At 38.2% G+C, this 12438-nt stretch overlaps 1 protein-coding gene across 12 annotated transcripts in view; it reads left to right on the top strand.

Moving 5' to 3' along the window:
• Positions 1 to 12438, top strand: part of CACNB2 (calcium voltage-gated channel auxiliary subunit beta 2) — a 223615-nt gene that overhangs the window by 141195 nt on the left and 69982 nt on the right. For 8 of the 12 annotated variants that reach the window (XM_052696922.1, XM_052696923.1, XM_052696920.1 and 5 more), the window contains one exon: positions 11277 to 11396. In XM_052696922.1, the coding sequence (XP_052552882.1) occupies positions 11277 to 11396 (120 nt within the window). Of the gene's footprint in view, positions 1 to 9855; positions 10439 to 10480; positions 10784 to 11276; positions 11397 to 12438 lie in introns of those variants that run through there. The other 4 variants (XM_052696929.1, XM_052696924.1, XM_052696925.1 and 1 more) reach the window with 3 other exon arrangements.

Here is a 12438-nt window from a genome sequence, read left to right as displayed (position 1 = left end):
TAAATAAACCTGGACATCTGTGTTTGTAAGGGAGAGATTAGTCCTGCAGTTACACAACATGTTCTGTGCCTTGTGACAATTGACGATGTGTTCTGGCACGTCCATGGTTGATTTCATGACATGAAAAACTTCCAATTTAAATAAAGTCTATTTTAGCATAAAAGAAGGAAACAAGAAGGACCTACTCTTGGGATCACTGGCTTTGATGATACTGAAAATGAACCGGACTTTAAAATATACGATGACTTTTCAAATCACAAAAAGATCCAACCCTGCAGACGACTGACAGAATGTGCAGGATAACAAGGAAGCACGTTTGTGTTAATGTGAGTTCAGCAACAGTGTGCTAACTGTATGAGTTACCAGGTTATAGATGGAATAACCATTGCAAAAGGAGTGATGGGAGAAGGGAAGTGCACTCCTAGAGTGAAGTTTTGGGTTCCTAAGAGAAGTTTATTGTATCTTGTAACAAATAATTCAATCAGCCTATTTAAATCAGTTCAGGAAAAATGTGAAGTTAAAACATTTAAATAATTCAGTTACCAAATACTTTTTTTCCAAAACAGAATAAACTGGAATACTACCAGAAGTAAGTAGCTTAAAGCTGTTTTTTTGTTTTTGTATTTTTTTTAATAAAAAGTTTCTTGCATTTCTTTTTGACTTCTGAGTTTATTCTGATAAAAAAAGCCAGCATTGCATTTCTGGAGAATATTCCAGAGGAATATTCCTTGAGGATGAGGATACTTGATTTACGGTATAGATTTTGCAATCCATATGGCCACTGAGATTTAGTTGTAATTTTTTACACAGAAACTGATTTCCTTATAAACTGGAAGAAATAATGAATTTTCAATAAGCATAACAAAATGCTTTTAAGAAGAGAATTAATTTCATTTCCAAACAATGGAGCAGAAAGGGAAAAGCCAGTTTCAGCCAGTGCAGCTCCAGAAGAATACAAATTGGCTGGGAGGACATGAATTTGTTTAAATTTTTTTAGTGAAAGCACAACGCATTTTGAGACCATGAGTTTCCGCTCTTCAGTCTTGCATCACTATCATGCCCTCTGCACCCAGCAGCTTGTGAGGGATGTGGTTGGGCCTGGAGCCCTTTCCTTACAGCAAGAGGCCGAGGGACCAGAGCTAGAGGAAACTGAAATATCTCATGATCCTGAAAACAAGATGTACTATGTTGTCACAGCTCTAACGCAGGACAGAACTGCTGCATGTGTTTTAGTCTTTGATCTTTTTTTTTTTTTTACGATTTTGGATTTGTCAGCAAATCAAATGTATTTTTTATTGATTTTCAGTATTGTGGTAGATGGAAGAGCAGCCCAAGGTTCATGATTTGTTGCTTCCTCTCAAGGAGGAAATGGCTCACAAGAGGGATGTTATGTAACATACTCTCCTGACCCCAGCAGTCTGTTCTGAATCAGACAGAAGTCTGTTCCTGATGTTTTTGTGCATAAAAGATGGAAAATGTTTTGTCTTGTAGGTCAAATCCAGAGCTCACTTATTATCCTGGAAGGTGGTTGTTGTACTTTACTAAACTTCGAACATTCCAGAGTATGAAAACCGTTCTAGCACTCAGCTCAGATAGATCACAAGTTCACATGCTTTCTTATGATTTCCTCCAGTTTTTCTATTCATTTACATTTTGTTTTCCTTCAGGTTAGCCTCCAATAACTGTCTTCAGTAGCTGGCATGTTTCTGTTGCCAGGTTGCCTAAAATGTTTATTCCTCTTTTAAGCCTTCCATTGTTTAAAAGGTAATATCTCAGTGATGCTTCTACAAGTCTGCACTACAATTTATGTTTTAGCTGTAGTGAAAATATTCTTAGATTTGCACATTATTAGAGAATGCATATTACTGTTGGTTTCCTACCACCCTTCACTAAATTATTTTTATAAAGCAGTGTTTTATGTACTCTTCATATTCCTACTTGTTTTTGCTTGTAGATGGACAATGGAGGCAGTAATATACAGAGACATCAGACCCATTTCTTAGATTAGATACTACCATGAAAGTGCAATAGGAAGGGTTTGTGAGTCAGAATCATAAACTATGAGCTGCTGTCCCTGTTTGTAAAGGACTTGGCAGATTACAAGTTTTCCCAACCTTGTGGATTGTGATGGGGACACGGGGATGCCCTGCGCCGAGCACTGCAGCCACATGTACCTTGCACTCTTGACCTAGTGTGTGAAGTTGGAGGTTAGAAGGAACCAATGGATCTCAACAGTTGATATTAACTGGAGTATTTTGGTTTTAGAGCAAAAATTATGATGATAGAAAATGCTGGAAAGAGAGAATTCAGCAAGACTATTACTTTGGTATGTCACAGACAAGACGAACAAAAGGCCTTTCCAGAGAGATTTTTGCATTGATGATAAAGTACCACACGCTGTGTTGTATTCTTGAAATCAGATGAGATTAACTATGTCATCTGGATTGTAATGGAAATCTTGTATTGCCTAGATGGTAGAAGGAGCCCCATCTCAGAAAAACTATAGACAGATTGGTTCAGTTTATGCTAGACCTGGAGGAGATGTAATAGGTGTAAGGAGCCAGTCCTGATGTTTTTCAAGCAGTGTGCCTAAAGCTGGAGGCTGGAGCTAACACCTGAAAGACCCTCACAGCTTGTGATACACTTGGACGCAGCTTATGTAGCCCACCGAGGAGGATTTGTGTGCTCTATATGGTGTTTCTGTCCTGAAGCAAGCCATGCTGCACAGTGAGCCCGCAGCTTGGTGCTCCTGGCAGTAACAGGCGGGGCTGCAGATGCCCAGGGATGGCTGTGCCTGCTCAGGCACCTGGGCTGAGTCACCACTGAGCGGCTGGCTGACAAGCGAGCTCCCAGCAACTCTCAGTTAGGGAACACTTCATTAATTAATTCTTCAGTCTTCACTGCGTGTAATTTAACAAAGGGCATGTTAAGAATACTCTCCTAAATAAGCAATGAGCAAATTGCAGTGTTTCATGTCATGACAGTCACTGATTGCTGTTAACACAAGATAATGACTAGAAAAATCAGGATTTCAGTAGCGGAAAGTGAAATGGAAAATAAACTTGTCAGAGGTAGGAAAACGTTGTTTCTGACAACTAACCTGTGACAGCAGCTTCTTCCGAGTGTACTCTTGCCAAAGCATCTCGGGAGATGTATGGAAACAAAATAATTAGTTAAACAGTTGAACACATTTACAGTACAGAAATGAGAGGTAACAAGCAAATACACATCTCTAAAGCAGCTGTTACAGTTGCAATAGTAGAATATGGACTTCACCATGTGTATTTAACTTCAATATTTTTAATAAATAAAAAAACAAAAAACCCACCAAAAATCCAAAACTTTTATTCTTTGTCTGGAGTAGATGTAAAAGGTTAAATTAGGAAATCAAGCAGGGCTTGTACAGGCAGACGTAATTTGATGAAATGCAAGGGAAATATATTTTTCCTTCATAGTTCTCCATTGCTAACAGCATTTCATGCTAACTTTTAAAGGAAGTTATTTTTAAGTATGCAGAAAATCTTAATGACTTGAATCAAAATCCCAGATAAAAATATACCAAAGTTCTGGAACAGAGAATCTAAATTGGCACTTTTAAGTGAGCTGAGACAAATTGAGATGATGGTTGCCATGCTTTTCTGTAAAGTCTTTCCTTTCCTAGTTGACTTTCTGTTTCCATGTTGTCATCTCAGATGCATTTTCCATTTTTTCCTCTCTAATTAAGAGCCCTTACAATTTTGTGGCTGACCTAATCTTTGTCTCTCTCTGTTCTTTCTTGTATATCAACTCATACGTTATATATTTAAAAGCTTTTTTTTTTTTTTTGAGTTGTCTTTCTGCAATTTAAAATCCTTCCTTTGTGTTTCCAGCTGTTGATTTAATGCAGTCAAAAATGGTATTTTCTTCTTTCCTGAAAACCTTCCTTTTTTTTAAAAACCTGCTTCTTTTTCAGTAAACAGCAGCACAGTTCAACTTGTTATTACTAATAATCTTGATTTGCCTAAGGGCTTAGACATATGGTTAAAGTTACTGCAGCTCTAAGAAGTTGTCATGAGTCAACCAAGTTGTGTTGAGATCAGTTGTGTGTGCTGGCAGTCTGAGGCAAAAGTGAGATGATTCAAGTTCATGCAGCTTGCAATCATTTCCTTGGTGTATTTTTCTTATTGACACCTATCTCTGAGTTGTTCCACTGGCAACATCTCTTACCTCTGTTATTGCTCTGACTTTCACAGCACAAAATCATCAATAATTTAAGCTCTGCCTCTACCCCCTATCAAATTAATTACCTTCATTAAAAAAAAAAAAATCGCTAATTTCTTTAATAAGAACAAAACCCAAAGCCTATAATTATTCAATTACTTGATTATTGTTGATAAGATATATTTTAATAAGCTGCGAGACCTCCTAAGATTCCTATAGTTTGCCTACTCCTAAAAAGCATGCTAAACTTTCTCTTTTCTGATAAGCAGGAGAATCTCTTTGTCAGAAAATAGAGATCTACCAGATTAACCTCCTTCAGAGGCTCTCAAAGAACTAATCTCTGCCATAATACATATAGAACTTACTTAAACAACAACCCACCATGGTTATGCAAGTGGTGACTCATAGTGCCATTACTGAATGGTTAGAATGCTTTATTCTCTATTACGTTTGCTACCTTGATCTGTTCTTTCTTTTCCTTCCCAGTATTTGTTCATTCTTTTAGACTGTGAGTTCTTTTAAGCAGGGTTTGTAATTTACTGGGACTGTACTTAGTGCAATAGTGTCTCAGATAGTTGTCTCTTCTAGTTGCTTTTTGGAAAAAAAAAAAAAAAAAGAAAAAAAAAAGGCAAACTGTGGTTCACCAGAACATCTCATGGATTTGGGGAAAGCTTGGCTGTGGCTGTGGAGTCTGTAGCTGCCCTCCTGGAAACAGTTTGCATATATCACCAAAAGTTTTCCTAAGAGTGACCTCAACAAGCCCATCATTCCACTAACAATTCAATCTAACACTGCTTTGTCTTAGCAACAACAGAAAAGCAAATGTTTAGGCTGGTACTATGAAAATGTTAGTGCAAATATGTGTGGGGATTTTTTTAGTGTGTGACTTCTGTGGGGGACTTTGTTTATTTTTTGCATGATAAAGTACCTGGTGCAGCTGTTCCCCTGGTCAATGAATGCTGAAATCCAAGGTTTCTGAAAACCTAAGGGCTGTTTTTAAAAACTGCTTTCATCCAGCTGTTGGTTGGATTAGCATCTTGGAAACCTGCTAATATCCTGCTGAGAGCTGCAGTGAAGCTTGAAAAAGTCATGGTGGGAGTAAAGAGAAGAGGGGTTTCCTATATAATCTCCTTTTTAATCACATTACTGCCCTAAAGTTCCCAGCTGTTCCAAAATTTTTCTCCTCCTGTTATATGAAGGTCCTCTGTGGATGTAGGTGCTGCAGCAATGTCCAAATTGCTCTAAAACAAAAAATAAACAGAATTCCAATCAACACAGTTTTGTTTTATAAATGCAACAAAATATTTCAGTGTCTATTGTAGGATTTGTTCACGTTCCTTACATACTGTCTGTGGGAGTGCAAGTTTATTTGGGATTTAAGTGAAAATAGATGTGCAGTGGACAAGTAGCCAAGTTCTGGTCATGACAAATGCCCAAGGGCAATAAGGACTCACCTTTGTTCCAGCCTGGCTGTCATGGCCTTCATCAAGGAGTCAGTGATTCCTGCAAGATGCATATGTGATCTCTGTCCTTTTTCTCAATATGTTTCTTTAGTTATGTTTCTTTAGTTTGTTGTACACAACAAATGTGCATACAAAACAATCAGAATTACTTTTGTATTTCCTTAAAAAGGCTGCCCTTAAGTCAATTTTACAATCTGCATGATGTTTTATGGCACTTTCAGAGTTGTATTTTGTGCTTTCTTCAACATCTTTCAAAATGGTGACATTTCTTAGAGGTCTAAGTAAATCTTTCCCTTCACCAACTCTGGCCACTGTGACAAGCAGAGGCATTTCTTGTATTGAGGGTGCTGTTCTAATTGCATGGCCCATAGATTGCAGGTTGGTTAGTACCTGCTTAAACAGTAAATCTATACTCCCTGTTAACATACTACAGAAATTTGCCCATGGCAGCATTTTAACTTCATACTAAAACACTGTTTTGCATTTTCCTTTTGGTTTGCATTGCTTTTAAAATTTTTAAATTAATTGAAAATTTTACAGAATTTTACAGAATTTACGGAAGTAATCTTTCAACATTTCTTTCTCACTGTCTTGTTTTCTGCACTTCAGAAGTAGTAACACGTCAGATGGACGTAGTATATATATTGTATAGTATGTATGTATATATTGTATCAAATGTACCATCAGGACACATGATGTCATTCTGATGATTTCCACAAGATTAGAAGATAAGCAGATAAAAATCTCTATATAGATTCTGAATACTTAAATCAGTACAGAAAGTACAAGTCTCACTGTGTTGCAGAGGGGAACAATTCAAAGTATGAAGCTATGAAGATTTTTCTCCTTTTGGATTTAAAATTCTCTTCAGCTTTAAACAAGAGAGGGGATAAAAAATACATCTAGGAGAAAAACCTGGCATTAAGGATGAGGACTCTGTGTATACTCACACATACCTGATTCCTTGTAAGATCGTTTGCACACTGCTTCAAGTCTTCATTTAATAAGTAATAATGTTAAAAGTTCCTACTTGAAAAAACTTGTTTGATTGTTCTCTTAAGACAATTATTTGAGAATTTTCATGAGTTTTGAAGTTACCTGTCCTTTTGATATTTAGCACTTAAATGGGTTACCAACCTAAAGAGAACCACCGGGTACCCAGAGGACCACTATTATTTTTCATGAGGCATAAATATAAACTCCTGACTAAATATGCAAGTGTAATGATAGCTTTATTAACCCAGAGAGAATTTATTACAGTCACAGACCAAACATATCAACAGATTTTGGCTGTACTTCAATCAAAGTCTGTACTCAAGTTCCCACTGTGCTGACCAAAGTTACAGGTGGTAAAGAAAACTAACAAGAAAAATAAGATCTCTAGAGACCCCACCTAAGTTAACTAATGGATTCCTAACTGCAAGTAATGGAAAATAACAAGAATCGTAATTACAAAGCAGTGTTTCTTGCTTGGAGGACACAAAATAAGACATAGTCTTGAAGAAGAAAAAAACCTCAAACATAAGTACATGATCTATGATTCAGTGATGTCGTATTAACAGTGTAAAAGATATGGATTCAGATTAAATCAAATTTAAAAAAAAAAACAACAAACAAACCAAATAAACAAACAACCCCCCACCAACATATAGAATATATTCTCATAGAGTAAGTGGTAAGACAGTTGGTAAATATTTGTCAAGCACGTCATTAAAACAGGAAATGATTTTTAAGACAAATGTGTTTTGTAAACATGCCAAGGAAGGATGAAAAGGGGAGAATGAATAGATAGGTTAATTATTACCATGAGTTGTCTCACTTCTGTTTGACAGTTTCTAGTGAAAGATGAGGAACTGGGGGTCATAGCAGCCCTCAGTCTTATTGCAGCTCTTCCACATTGCAGTGGAATGAGAAGAAGACCTGCAGAAACTCAAAATTTCAGAAGCACTTGGGAGAAGATTCATGCTAGTCTCCAGAGCAAGCTCTAAAGCTCAGTGTAACCCAGGAAGGTAATCTAGTTTCCTTACCTGTAGTGAAGGGATGATGCTCATCCACTTGGCTCTGAATTCCTTGAGTAATCAGATTATTTCCAACTGAGATAAAAACTGTGATGAAACTACAATGATCTATGTTGTTGTTTTTTTTATATATATTTTTTCATACAAAAGCGGTTGAAAATATTCCTAGCTCATTAAAAAAATAAATACTTGCTTACAAAATCTATTATGTGTTCCCCTTCTCTCCTGATGTCAGACTTCAGGGTTTTTTTTTATTATTTTTATTTTTCAATTTGTTTTCTTTTTTTTCCCTTTTCCATATTCAGGAAGTGGAGAAACTCCTGATATGACCATGTTTGTCCCACTGGGGAAATAAATGTAACGCTGAATTTAATTCATGTGATTTGTCAGTATAATTAAAATAAATTGAATCATTATGATTTTCTGGATGTGTGTTGGGATTGTGGCCAACACAAGACAGGAACACGACTGCAAATCATCTCTGTGGCTAGAAGATGAAATTCCAGTTTCTGTAGTTCTGAGCTAACATCTTGTCCCTTTTGTGGGCATAGGAATGATGTTTCTGTGCTTTTTGACTTTCTCGTAGGTTGAGCACCTTTGGCAATATCCCTTGCCAACAACATGATTAACAACACTGAAGGTGAAGCCACACCATTTCAGAGATGCACGATGTGATGTATGTGCTGTAGGACCGCTGCAGAAAGCTAACACTCATTCTGTCATTTGCATGGTGGCAGTGTTGGGCTTCATGGCTTATTCAGTTGTTTTCCCCTTATTTAGAGATAACGTTGCTTAGAGGCTGATTTGCAACACCACACCATGCTCCTCCAGAGCAGTGTGTGGAGCTGCAGAGCTGAAAGTGTTCAGAGGTGCCCAGCTTGCAGCCAACAGGTGCTGGGAAGATCCTGAAGCATCCCAGAGGCTAAGGCTGGCATTACAGGACTTAAATATAGTCTCAGAGCTTTGATATAGGTCTGATAAAAGCAACTAACTGTCACTATTTTTACCGTTGTATCAGTGTTTGACGTCTACACTGAGCTGCTGGTCACTTGCTGGTGCTTGGCTTTTGCTACTGATTTCCACCAGCTCCACTGCTTCAATACATTGATAAACTGAAGTTTTAAATAATAGATACATTTGAAATGCTATTGCAAGATTACAGTGACTCTTGGCATTTTCCTAGTGGAAAATGTATTTTACAAAATTCAAAGAAAGTCTGAGTATGTTTTGCTTCTTCTGCTTTAATTCAATAGGCATTTTAGTTTTCAAACTGTAATATGGTAGATGTATTTGGACTCCTCTAAGCAAAATATCCCATGGTGAGTAATCTGCTTGATGTAAAAGACAGGTTATTAAACTTTAAGCTTATTTTTAATGGACTTCAGGGGAAGAAAATTGTGAAAGTTAAATCTACCTTTATTTCAAACTATTAGTTTAGTGCCAATTATTGTTTGCTGCAATAGTGGTTAAATGTAGGCTGCTGTATCTCTTGCAATGGGGTAATTTTGTTAATATACAAACCACAGCAGGACTGGATCCTTGGTAGATGAAGGGCTCTGACTTCCCAGGAGAGGCTGAGATGCTGCTACAGGTGCACCACCACTGCCCTCAGCTCTGATCTCTGTTCTCTATTTTTCCTGTAACTGTGGATTCATATTTAAGGCGAGCACTTCAGTCTAGCTCTAAGGATCTTTTTTTCTCCACAATTTTGCTTATTGTCAGCGAATTGTAAATATCCTGGATAATCGTGCCTTTGTATGTTATTCCCATGTCAGCTTACAAAAGGATGGAAAGCAAAATGCAGAAATGAAATGTTTCCTTTTGCTCTGCTAGCATCAAATATTTATGCACTAAGCAGTTACAGCACCCTTGCTTTTGTCATCTGCCTATGTCAGACGAACACGAGCAGTGACGAGGGGGTTAATTCCTGCTCAACAGGCACACTAGTGAATCCAGGGCTCTGCATAGCATGGTGTGGGCTGGCAGCAGACATGTGCGGCAGCAGTGAGATGCTGTACCAGCCTGTCCAGTTTTCCCTCACGTTTTCCAGCTGTTTACCCTTGAGATGTAAAATGGCAATTTGGCATAGGCTACTGGCACGGTGTGATGCGAGCATCTGCGTAAAAGGCTGCACGGATGGAGCATGCCCAGTGCTCTGAGCAGCCCATTACCCCACCCCCAGCCAATCTAGGAGGAGATGAAATGAACTTTGCACTTGCAAATGTCACTGAATGCATTTTGCACAGGATTTTAAAAGGTTCTCTTACAAGCACTATTTTTAACAGCCAAATCCGCCCCCCCAAATGAAAAAACCCTAGGTATTTTTCTGTGATCGACCTCAGTTGTTATCAATTGAAGCATCTCTCACAACATTTACCTGAAGTCTGGCATGTTTTATTTTTTTATTGTTCAAGCTGAGCTTTTTTTGGTGGTGGTGTGGATATTTTCTTTTTTTTTCTGATTTTTTTTTTTTAAACTGGAATGAGGAAATTTATGAATTTAATTGCACTAGAATACTTGGAAACAGTGAGGCTGCAAGCTTGAAAGGCAGAGGGAAGAAAAGAAAGGCTCTTGCAGCAGAGCATGGATAGGAAAGGAGCGGTGATTCTGCGGTGCTCAGCGTGCACATGTTGTGTGAGATCAGTGCCGGGCGCTGCAGCTGCGGACAATAACTGAGCTGTCTGGCTAATGAAGGCCACCTGGATCAGGCTTCTGAAAAGAGCCAAAGGAGGACGTCTGAAGAATTCTGATATCTGTGTAAGCCCTGTCTTTTCATTATTGGCATATATTCTATGCGTTGCAGAGAGGGAAGAAGAAAAAAAAAAAAAAACCACGGTGTGGAGAGGATAGTTGTTTTCATTCTAATTGAATTAGCAGAACTCTGTTTTGTATGCAGGGAGATGCAGAGGGAAATCAGAGCTGTCATTATTTATAGAGCTGTTCTGGCATTGGGACTGCTTCCATTGTGGCAGTTTGTGGACCTGCGTTGAGTCCAGACAGATTTTATTAGCGAGAAGTTGATTTGTGGTCATTTACATGTTTTGCTGAGGAGTAGGAGATGGATGCGAGCCATTTGCAGTTCTAATGGGGAAAGTGTGTCAGGTAAAGAGGTTGTCCTAAAATAAAAATGCATAGCAGAAATTAAATCTGCAATCAGGAGTGTTGTGTCATGGTAATTATCAATAGTGAAGGAGTATTCTGACTGTAAAAATGTGTTTCCCTGTTAATAATGTCACTGCTTAGAGTTCTCTTTTTATGGAGCCATCCTTGAAGCTGCTGTGTGTCCTTCAGCCCTGCACTGCACCACTGCTGTAACTCTACAGAGCGACTGGCACAGTTTATTAAAATGCATACAGATCAGCACGCAGGGGTAGTGCAGGAAATGCAACACAAGGGAAGACACCTGTACTCTGGAAGTTCTCCAGAAGAAAAAGTCCATTTAGATGAATTTCACTAAGCGTCATTCCCTTTTTGATGGTTATTCTCTTTTCAGGGATACAGATTTAAGAGGAAAGACAAGGTGCATAACCCTTCTGCTTTTTTTTTTTTGGATTCCAGAACAACTTGTGATACTATTTTTCTTTTCCTTGTGCAGGGCTCGGCGGACTCCTACACCAGCCGTCCATCTGACTCCGATGTATCTCTGGAAGAAGACAGGGAAGCAGTGCGGAGAGAGGCAGAGCGACAGGCCCAGGCACAGTTGGAAAAAGCAAAGGTAAGGTGTTATTTCTCATCAGAGGCCCATAAAACGTTCTGCTTTAAAAGTCTGTCATCTTATCTGTTACTGGTACAAATGTTTTTAATGTTTGAGCACGCACCATCAGACATCTTATAAGGCTTTTTTTTCCATACAACAGTAGAAACTATAGGGAAAAAATCAGAATCTGAATCTTCTATGAAAAGCACTCGATTTGCTTGTATATTAAAGCATAATCTTTTTAAAATGTGTATACTTTTTTCTTGTATGTATTAATTTGCAGTACATGTGGTCAAAGCTTAGAGCTCTTACTGAGGAGACTTGTAGAAGTTCGTCTGTGGATCCCTGTGGCACTTAAAACTTCTAGAAATTGGCCCTCAAATGTCCTATTCACTTCCCCTCAATGAAGGATCAGTCCCTACCAGTGATATGGTAATGAAATCTCTTGGAAGGATCTCTTTTTCCTGGAGACTTCACTGACTTTCTTTACCCTTCAAGTGTTAGTTGATCCTGTGAGTAATATGCTCTAGGACTTGTTAAGACCTTTGCTTATAACTTCATATTGTGACAGATTAGTATGGAAATACCACATGAGCTTCAAGTTCTTCCTTTGTGTTTATTTAGGACTGTGAGGCTTTTAACAATAATGCAGTGAAAGAGTATTTGCTTGTTTTTCTTTCATCCGTTCTGCATGTTTCAATACTATTGCCTGTAAAAATCATGCTTGTCTTGTTTGTTATCCTCCATTTGTCACTTCATTTCAGTCTTTTTTTTTTTTTTTTTTTTTCCTTCTGCCAGATCTTGGTGTACAACTATTTTCTAAGAGCAGTTCTTCAGTACCATTTCTTATATACTGAAATATGCTGCGTAGATTCCTCCTCAGCTCTACCTTTTTTCTTCCTGTGATCTCTGTGTTTCTCTCTGGCTCCCTACCTCCATTTTGCCTCAGTTTTTATTTTGTGGTCTCTGATCTACCTCCTGTTCTGTTTCCTTTTCCACTGCCAGCTTTGCCTCTGCCCGTTTATACCACCTGTTTTATGAGAGTTCTTCATAAATTCAG

Source organism: Tympanuchus pallidicinctus, unplaced genomic scaffold, assembly GCF_026119805.1.
Source record: "Tympanuchus pallidicinctus isolate F22 unplaced genomic scaffold, pur_lepc_1.0 scaffold3, whole genome shotgun sequence".
Taxonomy (NCBI): Eukaryota; Metazoa; Chordata; class Aves; order Galliformes; family Phasianidae; genus Tympanuchus; species Tympanuchus pallidicinctus.
Note: the sequence above shows the minus strand (reverse complement) of the source record. Positions and strands in the feature narration are given on the sequence as shown.